Source organism: Vicugna pacos, chromosome 11, assembly GCF_048564905.1.
Source record: "Vicugna pacos chromosome 11, VicPac4, whole genome shotgun sequence".
Classification (NCBI taxonomy): domain Eukaryota; kingdom Metazoa; phylum Chordata; class Mammalia; order Artiodactyla; family Camelidae; genus Vicugna; species Vicugna pacos.
Genome location: NC_132997.1, coordinates 64,013,105 through 64,030,483, shown reverse-complemented (window position 1 = coordinate 64,030,483; position 17,379 = coordinate 64,013,105). Strand labels below are relative to the sequence as shown.

The following is a 17,379-nucleotide window of genomic DNA, read 5'->3' as shown; positions in this document are numbered from 1 at the left end:
GATTCAACTCCCTCCTATGTTCCCAGGGGCTATGCTCTTGGGACAATGTTGCCTCTCTTTTCAGCATCTTCCACATGCCTCTTTACTGAACCTATTTCCATCAGCCTTCAAACCTGCTGAAGATGCTTTATAAGTATTCATTAAAAGAATGGATAAATGCAAGATAAAATGGATCATAACCATCCAACTGAAGTAGAAAATATATCAATGCAATGTATATCAAGTGGAAAAACATATGGACAAAATGCAACCATTTCCTCCTTTTTGAGTGAAAGAGAGAGTAACTCTTCAAGGAGGTGCAGAGGGAGTTACTGTTTACAATCAGAGACACTTGTGAATGTTGTCTTTGTGTTGGTTGAGGAACAGTATTCTTGCAGCCTCTAAAATTTTATCTGTGCATGGTGCAGTTAAAAGAATACTAAGCTTTTGGTCCAAAAATATCTATTTTTGTATTCTCAGTTCTTTTACTCATTAGCTGTGTTAGTGCTCACTCATTTACTTCTACCTGAGATGCCACACCAGTGAAGTGAGAAAATAATTTAGGCTTTAAAGCGCCCCATAAACACTTCTCTGCTATAAATCGTTGTTGGCAATTAAACTGCAAAATTTGAAAAGGCAACCCTTAACTGAATTGATGGGGACTGAAAGTTGTCACATCACTCTTTGTTCTTAATATCAGAACTGTTGCTTTAATCATTCATTTAACCAGCATGTATTAAAATATGTAATATTTGCCAGGTGCTATGCTTGGTGCCAGATATACAAAAGCATAAGATATGTTCCCTAATGCCAGCTAGTTAATTGCTCTTAAAGATGCCACAATTACTTATTTAAAAAAAAAACTGGAAAAGAAAGAATTGTGTCAAGTCTTTGTGGGGTCAGTTAGGAAATGTGTTCTGTGAATACAGTTGGATGTGGAGTGCAGATGTTCATGAAGTGCTACATACCAATTAGACATAATTATGTATATGTGTGTATATATACTTAGAAACTGATACTTGTTTAGTGCTTTCTAGTTTGAAAATTGCTTTTATGTACATTAGCTCTTTTAATCTTCACATCAAAACTGAAAGGAAGTTATTGTGATCACCTTCATTTTACTGATGAGAAAACTGATGTTACATGAACTTAAATAGATTAACTAATTTGTACAGCTAGTAAGTAGCAGAACTAAAATTCCAACCCAGATTCGCTACTGTGAAACTTTTGCTTTTACTACTACATCAACTTTCCTTCCCCTCACCTTCTCTCTTGCTCTCTCTGTTCATTATACTAATACATGCAAATCTACATGATAATTAATATACTAAGAAATATACAATACCATACCATACATGCCTTCAGTCTTACTTTTCATACCAATTTCCTTGGATTACCTAAAATTAACTTCATTAAAAAGTGATATGAACATGAAAACAATTATAAACTTTGCTCAATAAAGATAATGAACACTAGAGTCAAATATAAAGTAAACTTAATCTTCATCTGTCCCCTAAAGAATACTGTTGCATCTAAAATAAACCAAGATAATCTCACCTTCCTGGTCATCGTTGAGTTTATGTAAATAGATGCTTTATAAAGAGCATGGCCTGTCAAGGTGTACTGCAGGGTTCAGAGAGACGATGGAAAACCATGACTGTTAGCCTAACAGTGACATTTCAAATCTGGATCTTGAATTCTATATATCATTGTTAATGATCCATATACAGCATGTAGGTTTCTCCAGTTATAATGGGACAGTTCATAAAAGCTGACTGTGACAATATATGAAGATTTGTATGCAGTTACTAGCTCTAAACTTAAGCAATGTTCTGTTGTTGCAGGTTAACTTTTAACTAAGCCTTTTGGGATTTCAGACAAATTGAAACAGGCAAGAAATCTATTTAAAGAAGGCTTGAAGCAGAGGTATACACTTAGTACTGAACTATACTTCAGTATATATAAAGGAGAAATAAACACTAAAAGGATAAAGACACAGGAAATCCTTTTTTCCTTTCAAAAGAGTGTATTACAAACAAGCAGTATTTCCTCTTGGCGCACTCTTCTAAAACATGTTTGGGTAGACACAGAACTAATGTTATTCTTATCAAATAAAACCAAATGAACAAAGATAAATAAAAACATATATTCATATAATTTAAATGTTGAGAGTGAAATTAAATCAGTTTCCACTTTTCTCTGATCTCATACATAGCACTTCGTACGTGCCGGTCTCAGCACTTTTAACATTGTATTGTGTATAGTTATTAGCATTTATACCTCTGTCATCTAATATGAATTCTAAAAGAGCAGAGAATGTGCATTGTTTACATTAATGCTTTAGTGTAGAATTGAGTTTCCATCTCAGTAAATATTAACTGAATTTTTTGAATGGTATTATTTCTTCCCACTCCTATATTAGAAAAAATATATAAATGCAAAAAACCACAAAATACTTATTTTTAAACTTCATTTGACTTAATCACATATGCTTTCATGCATTCATTTATTCACATGTATTTACTGTTGAATTTCTGCTGAACAGCATTTTAGGGGCTGTGACTCTAAAGAATTAGAGTAAGAGCAAAGTGCTCTTTGACCTAACGTCACTTCAACTACAGTGAAAAAAGTAGATATTGAACAATAATTGCCCTTAAAAAATCACTAGAGTAACAGTCTCCAATAATAAAATAAAAACACATCGCACAATTACAGCATCTAGTAGAGTTTCTAACCTGCCCTCTGGGAAATTACATTCTAATGGAGAAGATAAAGGTAGAAAAACAGTTACACAAATAAACAATTTCAAATTTTAAAGAGTATTGTGATAAAGGTATGGTGAGGCCTGAGAGCATATAAATAGAGGCACTCAATCCAATTTTGCGGGGCCAAGAGAGCACATGGCATTCCACTCACATGCACCATTCTGGAGCTTAGCTTTAGTAAGTTCAGGGATCCTCATGATGACTTCCACATCACTGCACTAAGTATAAGCCACGACAAAATAATTGTGTTCTCCCTCCTTAGGAAAAATGGCAACAGATAAAGTACATCTTGATTTCAGTAAAAGTCTTGAGGTTTTTTTTTTCATTACATTTTAGTTGTTGAAATGGAAAAACAGTGTTTCCTAAGTGATGACATAATAATTTGGATTTAGAGCTGAATGAGGCATCATCTCCAAGCTGAATGCCAAACTGGGCAAGACTCTGATGGCAACCTGTAAGCTTCTGTTAAGTAGTTAGTAATCGTTTCAACTTTGTCAGCCATTTTTAGGAAAGTGTAAAGGACGTGATTTTGAAATGTAAGTAGGAAGCTTAGGAAAACAGTTCATAGCATAGGTGGTTGAATCAAAATTAAATTACATCTCAAGGTAGGTGTCAAAATGCAAGCGTATAAAATGTTACTGCTGCTGCCGGCACTACTATTACTATCATGCTAGCTGTTCGAGTTCTTAAGTATGCTGGGGCAATTGTGCATCCTCTTCCTCCAGCCTTAGGGGGTTTTATAAATGAGACCTACTCCCTCCAGTTTTTAGACTAGGAAACTGCATTGCTAAGTAGTAAAGCTATAATTCAAACCTGAGACTGTCTAATCAAGGCCAGCGCTCTTATCCAGAATTTTAGGCTGCTTCCAGTTACAGTAATTACAAGTTCCTTAGGATTTCACAGCTTGAGGCAACTAATTCTGCCACTTGCCAGTTACACGGTCTTGGCAAAGTAATTCACTTCTTACAGTTTGCAGGTGTAGAGAAAATATCAGTACCTACCATATTAGATTCTGAGAATATTGAATGAGCTAATACACAAACAAGCACTTGGAACTGTACCTGGCATGTAGCAAACAATTAATATATGTTAGTTAATAATGCTAATATAATTTTTAAAAAATTATAATAAATGTATTCCTACATTGCTAACCACAGCTAAATGTTCACAGATCTGTGTGGAATTGAGATAATCTCTCAAAAATTTATTTATCACTCACTCATTGTCATTGTTTAAATTTCAGTAAATTTTCACAAGGTCCCAGATATCTTCTCTTATTTCAAAAGCTGATAGTAAACCAAATATTGGAAGAAAATAAAATAGTGAAAGATATGTGATGCTATTGGTCTAAAATATTTTCTCTAAATATTTTTATTTATAGCATTTCTTTAAAATAAAAATTGAAAGGACCAAGTGGTCCACATTAAGTCTGTGGCAGATTTTACGCTCTTGTGAATTATTCTTGAGTGTGTGGGATTTGTGATTTCTAACTGAGTGACAATTAGAAAAATCAGAAAAGGTAAACCTGCTTAGAAATGTCAAACAAATGTATGTAACTGCTAAAATTTTGTTGAGCTTTGTTAATTCATTAGGTTCTTGTGTGAATGATGTTATTTCAATGCACTAATACTGATTTTTAGTCTCTTCAGGACCAAGACTACCTACAATTTTTAGTGAGATTATAAATTGAATACAAAATTTTCTAGGTATGAATATTTCTACCTGAAATACATGTCTCATTATTTAGAAGAAGGTATGGTCAATAATCCAGGTTTCAGGGTAAAAGCGGAGGTGAGTATTCTTACCTCTTTTGGAATTTAAAAAAATTCCCCATTTGAAAAGACAAAGTAGAACCTGTTCATTGGGATCTTCTTATCTTTTTATTATTTCTGTTTAACCTTTTTTCTCTACCTCTACCCTCCCAAGTCTTTACCTTTGTGCTGCCTCCATCTCTCCTATCAGCCTAAAACTTACCACTTCCCTTTAATCAGAAATTTTGGTACCACATAGTTGATGAAGAACTCAATATAATGAAAGTGAAGCAATTCACAGCTAATCAATTTTGTAGTAATTTTATTTTACTGCTCTATGTTTAATTTTTATCTATAATGAAATGGTAAGACATATCTAGTTTTGATAAATTTCTCCAAATGTGTTTTTAGTAATCCCATGATTCTGCTGGTTTCCCTTAACTTCACTATTTTTTCCTGTTTATTATGTTTCTTTTATATCTCATGGAATATTGACTATACAACTAAATGGTAAGAGAAGTCAAAGACAGAGAAATAGATAATCTTCTGACGTATAGTTTTAGCTATAAAAATAATGGCCAGGTGGTAAACAAACACAGCAAATTCTTGGCTTCCAGAGAGAAAGGCTAAATTCAGCTCCAATGGAATATAAATTTGATGCTTGTTGGGAGACACAATATGGGATTAAAAGAAAAAAAAAGATATCCTGGCGTTGACTAGTTGGCTATTTTGAATTTTCTATGACATTTAAATTATTGTGGAATGAACCTAATAAGCTCAATAAAATTGACATCTCATGCCATTTCAAACTATTTTTATCATAAAGAATCAGTTTTTTTCTTTTCACGCATCTTATATTAGGTTTCAAAAGTGAGTTACACGTTGATGGGCTAATCCTTTCACTAAATGTATATCAAATAATCACATTATATACCAAATATCTCAGTTTTATTTGTAATTCATACCTCACTAAAACTGGAAAAAAAAGTGAGTCACACATAGAATACTTCAGCCTGCTTTATAGTAACTATCGTCTTAAATAATGTGACCAGTTTGTTCATTTATATATGTTCAGCATTTTAAAAAATAAACATTATTATTGTTCAATTATTTTCTTCAAATTCTGTTAAGTATTCCAATATTAATAATTTTTGTTTTTTCATTCTCCTACCAACCTATATCACACATAGCCCTCCCTATGTCCATTTTTCCTGACTGTTCTCCATGTTTTTTCTTACATATTCTTCCCTTAAGGGAGTAAAAGAAATAACTTTTAACTATACAACAGCTTAATGATTATTTTTGGTCTAGACTCATATAAACATTTATGCCTTCTGTTCCTCATTTTTAACCTAGAGAATAGCAAATCAATGTATTTTCCTCAAGGGAAAAAAAAAGTATTTCCTTCCTGAGAGGCATTCTTGTAGAAGTTATAAAAGATGATTTTATAAAATTGTCCACATATCATTTTTAAACTGTGGAATGTAATTTTAAACTCCTTCTTTAATTATGCAAGAGAAAAAATATAGTTTAAAGTATACTGCTAGAAAATACTCACAAAAAGTCTGTTACTTTAAAATGTTATGTTTGCTGTTTTCACTACTCTCACCATCTATTTGCACTGTGTACCACAACTGAGCAAAGACTTCAAACATGAATGTGGATGAATAAATGAATATTCATTAGTACATTTTTTCCTCAGAGTATAGCCAAGGAAATCACACCAATAACATCACTGCACTTTACAGATATCAGAGAAATTATGTGACTTGCCTATTTCACATATTTAATTGCCCAAAGCAATTAAAGATTCAATGAAATGCCTACCATAATCACAATGGCATTTTTTTTTTACAGAAATAGAAAACCAATCCTAAAATTTGTATGGAACTCCAAAAGACCTCGAATAGCCAAAGTAACCTTGAGAAAAAAAAAAAGACAACAAATTTGGAGGCATTGCACTTTCTGATTTCAAAATAAGATTACAAAGCTACACTAATTAAAACAGTATGATATTGATATAAAAAGAAACAAATAGACCAGTGTGCCAGAATAGGGAGCCCATAAATAAACCTGCACCTATATAGTTAAGAGACCTTTGATAAGGGAGCCAGGACTACACCATGGGGAAAGGATAATGTCTTCAACAAATGGTGTTGGGAAAACTGGATATCCACATGCAAAAGAATAAAACTGGACACATCTTGCACAAAGATCAACTCAAAATGGATTAAAGACTTACAAAGAGGACCTGAAACTATAACACTCCTAGAAGGAAATATAGGGAAAATAAATGCAGAAGTATTTGCATGGAGTAAAGTGAAGTGGATTTGTATATCATACAGAAAAATAAATTTCAGACGATAGACTTGATATAAATAAAACAATAAAGTATCTTAAAATAACAGAGAATGCCTTCATGATCTGACGATAGCAAGCAACAATTGAAAAATGATGGATAAAGTTGGCAATCTTAAAATTAAAAACTCTATGTATAAAAAGACACCCCTAAGGAAGTGAAATGAAAGCCCCAGCATTGCAAAAGATGTCTGAAATACATATAACAAGGAGGGAGCCATGTCTTGAATATATAAAGACCTTCCACAGAAAAAGAACACTCAAGAAGAAAAATCAATGGCAACCCAACAGAAAAAAGGCTAAGAAACATCAATAAGCACTTTGAGTGAAAAAATGAAATAGCAAATAATATATGAAAAGATGCTCAATCTCGTCAGGAAAAAGCTGCACTTGATCTTAGCCAAAAGGTCAAGAAGCAATCCTTAGGGAAATGCTGATCAAGACCACAATGTGAAACCACTAAAACTGTATCAGATTGATCCAAATTAGAAAGATTGACACACCAAGAATACCTACAGGGATCATGACTAACTGAGCATTCTTGACACAGTCAAGAATGACTTTGGGGAAAGTGCTCGCATTTTCAATAAAGTTAACTATACTTATACTCATAGGGAAACTCAGGCATGCGTGCACCAGGAGAAATTATATGAAAAAATATTCACAGCAGGATTGATTATAATAGTCTCCACTGGAAACCACTCAAATATTCGTCAATAGTGGAATTCGAAAATGAATTGGGGCACAGACACACACAGCAAATAAAATACATGAGTAAACAGGCAGAAATGTGGGTAAAAAAGATAAAAATGAACAAAAAAAGGCAGATACTAAAGCAAACATACACTACAATGTTGTTTACATACACAAAACATAGACAAAAATGAACTATATTAGTTATGGATGCTTATTTGGTTGGTAGACAACAGAAAGCAAGAAAATATCATACTGGTTAACTGGAGGTGGAGGAAGCCATGCAGGGGGCTTTCCTGGTGATGCATTATATTCTCAGATTATACTTACATTTATGTTTAACTTGTAATAATTTATTACATCGTGCATTCACGTTTAATCACCTTCTCTATATTACACCTTTTTTTTTCTTAAAGTTTGAAGGACAAGATTTGGTCTTAATAAAAGGCTGCAGAAACAGTTGGAATCCTTCCTATAAAACCCAAAATTGATCACCAGTCTCCTTAGATAGGCAGTAAAGTCAGTGGTAGTAATTGTGGTGAGCTATAACTTTTGTGGAAAAGGATAACTGAATGCAACTAAAGTGAATAGGCCATGAATTCTCATCAGTCTATAAAACAGAACTGCAATTTGTATAAAGTTGGACCTCCTAAACAAGTAGTAGCATTAAAAGGCGCAGCTAGATGAATGGAGCAGGAGTTTGTGAGGCAAACATAGCTGGTATTTCTTCTTAGACAAATATTACATAATTTAAATGGAGTATATATTTCACATGAGTGAGTGGGAAACACAATTCCAAATATGTGACCAGACAGGCTGGTTTTGCGTCTCTTACAGTTTTCCTCCCTGTGACCTTCTTACACCTGTAAATATCCTTCATTTTTATTTCCTGGTCTTACAAGTGGTAAATAATTTGTCCTGTACTAAAAATAAATTTCAATTGCTCTTTACATGAACACTGCTTTTTAAATTAACCCTATGTGTACTATTCTACATGTTGAAAGTCTACAAGTGGACAGATTTCCAGTATCAAAGTCTTCTCTACTAATCAAGACAACTTATTTACTTGTATGTGTGTGAGGTAAGCCAAATAGGTACTTTTAGATGCTTCTCTTTCTACAATGTTTATGAATGTTCAGTGGAAAAATATACTTTCACATAATTATAATCATTAGGTCTAGTTTAGTTCAGCATTTTCTAAGAGCCAAATACTGGACTAGGTAGTGAATTTTCTAAAATCAATATGGCATAGTCTCTGCTTTCAAGAAATTAGAATAAATTGATACTTTCAAAATATTTCAGTAAGTACTATCAAAATAGTTGTGCATGGTTTAATGTGGGCCATTATAGGACATTTGGTACACAGAAAAGTTCAGAAAAGGCTTTTCTGGAAGAGACTATGTTTGACTACAATTTTCAAGGATGAGCTATCTAAATAAGGGATGGAGAAAGAAGACATGAGGGCAGGAGGCGTGAGCATAAGGCAAACCCACCTGGGAGAGTTCTGAGAGCATACCTCAGTAATCACAAGCAAGCTGGAAACACTGCAGGTAAAGCAGTGGGGGTGCATCGAGTAGGAACACTTCTTACTAATGAGCTGTGCTTGTTAGAGACACCATTCCAGTAGTTACACTGAAGAGAATTATGAGGTTTGTTAAAATTAGTGTCAGGATAATACATTAAGAGGTTGTAACAGTAGGTCAGGTGACAAATAAAGAGAGCCTGACTATGGTTGTTTTAGAGAAAGGAGAAAATTTGAGAACAATTCGAAACATATAAAATGATCAAAATTGATGATTGATTGGAAATGGACGGACAGTGAGGGAGAAAAAGAAGACTGAGATGGCTCCACAAATTCACTCGGGAATAATTAACTGAGTTACAGAATTCAGGAGATGAAGCATTTTACGGGGAAGATGAAAAAAAAGGGTTCAATCTTAAACGTGCTACATTTGAAGTGCCTATTGGATATTCAAGTGGGTGTGTTTTACAGATAACTATTTATTTGAGGCTAGAGGTTAAGGAGCAGAGGTGGTAAAGTTACAGCTGTGGGAGACATCAGCACCCAAATGTAATAAAAATTGTGGGTTTTAACATTAGTGGAATTTCCCAAAAGGAATGTGTAGAGTCAGAACAACTGAGAGGACACTTCCAAATAGAAAGTTTGTTTTGTAGGCGATGGATATGGTGATGGTAATACAAGTGTACAAGTCTATGTCCAAACTCACCAAATTACGTGCATTAATTGTGTCCCTTTTTGCATACCAGTTATACTTCAATAAAGCTAGGGGAAAAAACGGAATAACATAGTGTTTTTAAAAAAGGTTTTAAGAAACAGATAAAGAGAAGGCGAAAAGAATCAGACATGCTTTAAACATGAAAACCAGAAGCAAACAAGTAGTCGAGTCTCAGAAGGACAGAGCGAGATCCTTTTCAAATGCAGCAGTGAAGTTGTTCAGATAAAGACGACATTTAGCAATAAAGAGGTCGTTGGTGACCATGGGGTTGAGAGTGGTTATCATTCATGATACAACTGTGACTATCTACACACACACATGGGTATGCACACAGACACATATCTACTATAATAGCCAACAGTAAGAAGAAAAACTGCTGAAAGGGTAGGTCCCAAGGAAAATACATGCATGAAATTTTCTAATCCATTTATGAACTGCTCACTGAATATCTGAAAGATCACCAAGCTTTAAAAATATTCACAAGCAATTGATAAATCTCCATTATAATTATTTTTAGGTAGCAGCATTAAAATAAACATCATCAGGTTTCTAAAGTGTGTGGGCTTCTTTTCCTTACTTGACTGAATACAGTGTTGGCATTGTATAGTTTGACTTGACAAGAGAACCCATAAAAATCCCCACTTGTGGCCCACTTAAAAAAAAAGTATTGTAGTTTTAGGCACTCTTGAATGTCACACTAAGCTACAAAAAACAAATAAAACACCAGAAAGCTCCCCACCTTCATTTCATTTTTAGAACCCCACACTGGGAGAGAACAAGTGCATTAATCAGAGACAGACCACTGAGGTTCAGATTTATTTTGTTTATATTAAATTGCAGAGTGGAAGGAGTTATCAATTTCTTTTTTTAATGACACCATTACTACCCTTTTAAATACTGCTGTTTACTAATGATTCTTAAACTGATTAAAGGGTTTAAAACTGAATCGCTACCCCTTCCTCCCAGCTGAGATTTAGCATGCAGATCTCACAATAGGAATACATTTGTGTTTCAGGTTAAATAAATTCAGCCTCTTTTGTTTTAGAACTGGAGGTACATTTTGTTGAGTCAGAGCTCTATTTGTGTTACTTAGAGCTAAAGAAGTCAGTTCAGCATGAGAATTTCTACATGGCATTAACTGGAAGTTTGCTGAGAAGAGGCTCACTCTATATTGTATTCAATGCTGAGAACTTTTAAAAATCTTAACAGGTCATGTTCTTCCCAAGTATGCCTTCTCTGTTGCATCTGTGAAATCATGCCCAGGACTACTCTGAAAAACAGAGATGCAGAACTTAAAAAAGAATTCTGGCCCCTAAGAAACTCCTCAGTGAGATGCTAGACACCTTTGATACAAGACCCAAGGTTTCCAAAACTCTGCTGCTCTCCCCTCCACCTCCACTTATCTGAAATATGCACACAGAGGGAGGTGTTGGAGGGTCTCCTGCAACAAGTGCACTAAACTAAAAACACTCTCTCATTTGCCTTTATCAGCTACATTCTGTTAGGCAAGTGAAAAGTAGTTCTCTCTGTGACCCTGCATCTAAGACAGTGTTGATTGAAATAGATCTTCCTTTATCTTCTCCTCACTCTCCAACCCAGACTCAAGATTGAATCCATCAGACATTGTTTGAGAAAACAAATGAAAATGACACACACTATGTTGAACTAGACAACATGATTCCCCACTTCTGAAGACCTAGCATTCATAATGGGACCAAACTCATCTGCTTGACTCTTGCACATTAGGATGACTTATTTCCAGCAGGGCCTTCAATTTTAAGAATAAACAGGATCTGGGAGATACTCCAAGCAGTTTACCAAATTTGTTAAAGATTACATAATCCCAATAATATACCCAATATTACCCTCAACTATTTACCTTATCTAACAATAATAAGTGAATAATATATAAGTAAATAATAAGTAATAATAAGTAAATATATATGTACAAACATACATGTTTTAAACATTTCTTCTCTATTGCGTAATCTCTCTCTTTCTCTCTTTTGCATCTTCTGCTGGGTATCTGTACAACTCAGGATTTGGGATCAACTGAGAATTTTGTAGTACTTGGTATGAGGTCTTTTATATCTGAGACTCACTCTGAAGATGAACTATCGGCATGCTTGTGGTCCAGAGTCAGACTATGCACACAGACCTTCTAGATTCTAACTTCTGTGAGATACTGTGAAGGGTACTAAACAAAACTTTACACTGACAAGTAAAGTCATTTCATCAGCGGCTATTTTGTTAGGTCTTCCGGGCCTTCTCCATCTGAACTTAACATGTTTGAACCAATTTTCTAGAACCTTTCTAAACAAATCTTCCCTTATTGTCAAGCTATTGACTTGTTGTCAAACTGTCTCTAGAGCTCAATTCTGTCTTGTATCACATCTGCCTGGTATCTTTATTTCCATTGTTTTTTCAGCTAGAATCTTACCAAGTTGTTAAGTTACTGCAGATGATACATTTTCCCCCATGAATCCTGACATAGCCACCTTGGTGTCCTGTGATGTTTTTCATTTCTTTCAGTAAATTTGACACAGAGTCTATTCTTACTTGTTTGCTCGGTTTTATTCTGTATACACCTTTTCCCCAACGACGCTGCTACTGCACATGCTTTGAGATTATGGGGAAGATTCTCAAATTGAAGTGTGTTATAATATATCTGTGTATAGTAAGGTCTACGTTAAAAAGTAAGTGCATTTTTAATATGCCTATAAAAAGTTTTTGCTCTGTATAATCCATAAATACTGCTTTAGAAGTACTACCAATTTAATAAAATTTGCTACTACAAAACTGCCTTAGTAAATAAAAAGTAAGTAAAAAGTTCCTTCAGCATTTGAACTCAAATGTTGGATTACTCATACTAAAATACCATTAGAACAAAAACTCGAAGTGGGTAACTCAAATTGAATACAATTACTAACCACACATATTTTGGGTTTTGGTGTGTCAATAGTTTTTGGTGACAAAATTAAATTTTAAAAGTGGAGCATGAGTCATTCAGTGAAATTACTGTCTTATATAATTATCATTAGGCAGCAACAGGAGACCATTGTGATGCATCAGAATTCCATTCCATGAACATTAAGACTTCTCTGGAACTGTGCAGAATCAGTTGGATGCACCTGCTTTGGCTATTTTCCATTTCCTTTGTACTTTCAAACTCATTTTAGTTTTTATGAAAACATGTTATTGCCTAAAGACCGGTATGATTACTGCCTTATCAAATTATGAGGCTAAGGTCTATATTTCAATGTTTAATGCTGAAAAATTAGAGAGACTGTTTCTCATCAAATTTAAGAACTAGGAGGCAAGAAATAAAACTTAATGCTGTAATTCTTACAAAGGCAGAAAACCAGTAGGAAAAGTGGCAAAACTAAATTAAGAAAAGGGAAAAAAAATTAAAAATTATTCAGCATGTTAATGGCTACTTATTTACTAGTTATATATTCCACATAAGCTTTATCTCTCCAATGCTAAGTACATTAAGAGGAATGGGAAAGATAATTTTCCTAAGTGATTTCAATACCTGTTTATTTTATCTGAATAGTTGATAGATATGATTAAATTATCTTTTTTCAGCTTTCACCAATGTGGCATCCTAGAGTGACAATTATCATTATGATTAAACTATTATATTAGTTCAAGCTTCAGTGACTGGGTTATTATAGTTGTCTTTTAATTCAGCTTTCTGGATTTATAATCTCTCATTACAATCTATTCAGGAGTAATTTTTTAAAATAAAAGCTGATGATGCCACACCACAGACCCTCTAGAGGTCCCCTCAGCACCTTCTACAACATGGCATAAAGAAATATTTATATGTCACATCTTATTTACTGTAATTATGACATGTCACATGCTCTCATTTCTCTATGGTTTTATTTGTGTAATTATCTTTCCTTAGCTTTTAACTTCTCTTAATTTCTTTCTCATTGATATTCATAGTCAACTTCCCCAGAATTGCTCCTTTTCTCTGTTTCCTGCACATACGTGTTCCTCTGATAGATTTAATCACCTTTTTGCTTGGTGTAACAGAAGCTGTCAGTGCCCCATGCGTGTCCATCAGAACATGTATACTCTCTGGCCAACTTATACCTGCTAATATTCACGGTCTCACTGAATGCCCTCATATCAGAACTGCAGAGAGCTGGGGTCTTGCTTGTGCTGGAGGCAGGAAGTGCTGAAAATGTGACCTCCTCCACAGCATCACTGACCAAAAACTCTCAGTTTTTATTCTGTGAATTTACCATTTCCATCACTTCTCAGGATCAGTAACTCTGGTGAATGTGTTTTGTGTCATTCCCCAAATTTGCCCTTGGGATTAAGCTCCAGTTTTCTTAATGACAGCTAGTTAATAGCAATTCCTTTATTGGCTACCTTCTCTCCTCTCCATCACTTCCTCACTTCACAATTAGTATTACTTGAATATCTCAAAAAATAAAAAATGAAAAAAAAAAACCCTATGTATCCTGAATTTGTCTCCAGGTTTTCTCTGGTGGAATCAGAGTAAAACTTTTGACACCAGAGGTATCGTGTGGCATCTGGAGGTGAATGGTTGTCTGGCCACATGGAATTGAGACCACCTGGCATATTGTGACAACGTGATACAAGACTCTTCCTCATAGTGAACTGGGGTGGCATAAAGATGTCTCACCAATTTCTCCAGGATTTGAGAAGAAGTGACAATGATAATAAGAATGACTACGGAGTTGGTAGTTGCAAGTATTGTCAGTGCTCTAAGGAAAAAAACTGACAGGCTCAAACTAGCCAATCAGTATCTCAGAGCATACCGTGAAATCCAGAAGGTTCTACAACAGCATTTAAAGAAATCTTGTCTTTTAAACCAGAGAGAAGACTGAACTGAAAAACAGATCTTTGGTTTGACTGTAATAATAACTGAACTGTACAGAAGATTAACTTCAAAGCATCAGCAAAGCTCTTATTTAAAACTCAAGATCTTAACAGGGAAGAAGTAGGATCCTGCAACCTGGACGTGGGATAGCTGGGCAACTCATCTCTTGTTGGAGGAGGAGTCTCTCCTGGCCTGGAAACCATGGACAAGCCTTATCTGAGGTAAATACTTCAAAATATGTGTATATTCCTCAAAATCTGCCTTTGTCTCATGGTTTCTAGACCACTCGCTGTGTTCAAGACCAGACATGGCCCAATTGAGAACGTATTGTCTCTAATTTTATAAAATGGGATTATTCATCAATAAAACTACAGAAACTGGCTAATATGTCCAGTGATAAATTAGGAGAACATGCCTAGAAATGGGTATTAAGTGTGCTCAATAAGGGATATGTCTGAAAGATAAGGCATATAGTAGATGCTAAAGATGTGTTTACATAATCAAACAAATGTACATCTAAACATTTCCATTTTGAGGTATGAATGTCCAAATTTATACTTAATGGTATAGCCAGTTACACTCTTCTCTAAAAATACTTTATTATAATTCTAGAAAATAAGAAATACATATTGAATAAGAATATTCTCCAATGAATCAGTGTTTAAATGACACAATGGTCATAAAATGTAAATCAGCAAGCTTAATAAGTTAAATCCAAGCAGACACAATATGATTTATAAAAAACATCTTGAGGGGTATCCAGCACAGTGATCAAGAATGAATGCACTTTATTACCACCTTGCCTTACACCCAAGTGATCTTGCTGATTGCTTTCAAATAATTCTGATGATCCATCATTGAACACATGGCATTAGCTGAATCTCTTTTCAAATTAACATGAAAGAAAATTATTCACTTTAAAAGAATACATTTAAGATACACACAAATATTCCACTTACCCTTACTTGACCCACAAAGGCATTGGCTTCTTCTTCCACCACTGATAGATTTCTGGGCAGATAAGGATCAAACACTGGAGCATTGTCATTGACATCTGTCACCACCACATTTACTGTGGCGGTTGAGGTCTTAAAGAAAACCAAAAAGATTAAATGTGAGAGGAGTTATTTTTATTTTGATGTCAGTTAATTGGTCATCCTGGCATTTGTCTATCTAAAAGACATCTCATTATTACTCCTATTTCTTAGCTTTCCCAAAAAAAGAACCCCAAAAAAGAAAAAAAAAAGAGAGGAAACTTGCAATTTTCAAATACCTCAAAAAACAGTTGGAAAAAACAAATAATGATATTAAAGGGCAAATATCTTCTTGAAAATGTCAAGTATTTCCTGGAGCCTTACTTTTAGAAAGTGCTTTTACCTTTATCTTGTTCACATTTTACGGGTGGCAGGCTTTTGTTTATATATATGTGCACTCCTTTTTCTCTGAAATGTAACATTTCTGTAGTTTTTCCCACCTACATTTTGTACTGTTTAAAAAGATAACTAGTACATTATAAAATAGCATGGTATGCCCCATGGGTATTTTCAGGTAAGCAAATGTTATCAGAAAATACTACATTAGTAATTTTCTAGGTTCATATCTAAACCAGGAGTTTGAGGATACTACTAATAATCACTAATCAAATGACTACCTCATGGTTATACAGCCTAAGAAAATGGTAAGCAAAGAACCCTACCAGCAGTATGTGCTAGCTGGTTAAAAGGTAAAATCCCTGGTCGGTTACAAAAAGAGAGTATCATGTAAGTCAATGACTTTCGCACAATCAAGGAGCATCTTCATACATCACTCAAGCTGGAAACTGCTCTCTCGAATCAAAGCCTGAGTATAGCACATGCCCCCACCCAGCGCTGTCCCAGTGTGGGGTAGATCGCAGAAGGCTGAGACCAAACTTTGAGAAAGAAGAACTGTAGGCTGGAAAATAAAAAAATCCATTATGCTATGATATGAAATTTCAATAACATGTAAATAAAAAGTAGAAGGAAAAAGCAGGGAAACTGTCACTGTCATAAGAGAATAACTTTCATTTTAAAAACCATAGAAACAGTTTGTCCTAAACTGTAAGGAATGTGGGGTGAATGGCTAAAAAGATGAACATAAAGAGGTGACTTAGAGGAAATGAATCTGAAGAAATGTTGCCGTAGTCGTGGGAACGAGGGGTCAAAAGCTGAATTTCCTAGCTACCTCGGAGGAGAGGTTCTGGTAAATACCCCATCCTTTCTGTTGGGATCACTGGAGTTCTATACTCTATGAGTAATGCTGCATGAAGTCTAGACCAGGCCTTACTCAGATTAAACTCAGTATTCAAACTCTGTATGGATTAAGATAATCTGCCCTTGTTTTAACAGAAGTTTGAGTAAATCCTCTTTTGAGCAATATAATTTTAACCCAAGCCTTGTAATTCTTAACATAGAATGTCCAGAAGTCATTAAAAAATGACCACGTGTTATCAGGGGATTCTTGGTATTGATAATGGCTCATTCCCTTGTGTACTCGCTATATCAGTGGGCTTATTTTGTGAAAATTTACTCAGGTATTTAGTATGATTTGTACTTATTTCTGTATTTAAAAGTCCAATAAAAATTTTATTTAAAGAAATGTCAAAGATGAGCAGAGCAGTGTTAAATAATCAAAGCAGAGAAACAGACTAAATGCCCACCAATAGTAGATGGTTGTATAATAGATAGTGTATCATACACAAATGGAATAATGTATAA

At 34.5% G+C, this 17,379-nt stretch overlaps 1 protein-coding gene across 1 annotated transcript in view; it reads right to left on the bottom strand.

Annotated features, from left to right (window-relative positions):
• The window catches only part of LOC102539006 (protocadherin-15), a 379,801-nt gene that overhangs the window by 145,642 nt on the left and 216,780 nt on the right, over positions 1-17,379 (bottom strand). The window contains exon 16 of the mRNA XM_072971518.1: positions 15,604-15,732. Within this exon, the coding sequence (XP_072827619.1) occupies positions 15,604-15,732 (129 nt within the window). The remainder of the gene's footprint in view (positions 1-15,603; positions 15,733-17,379) is intronic.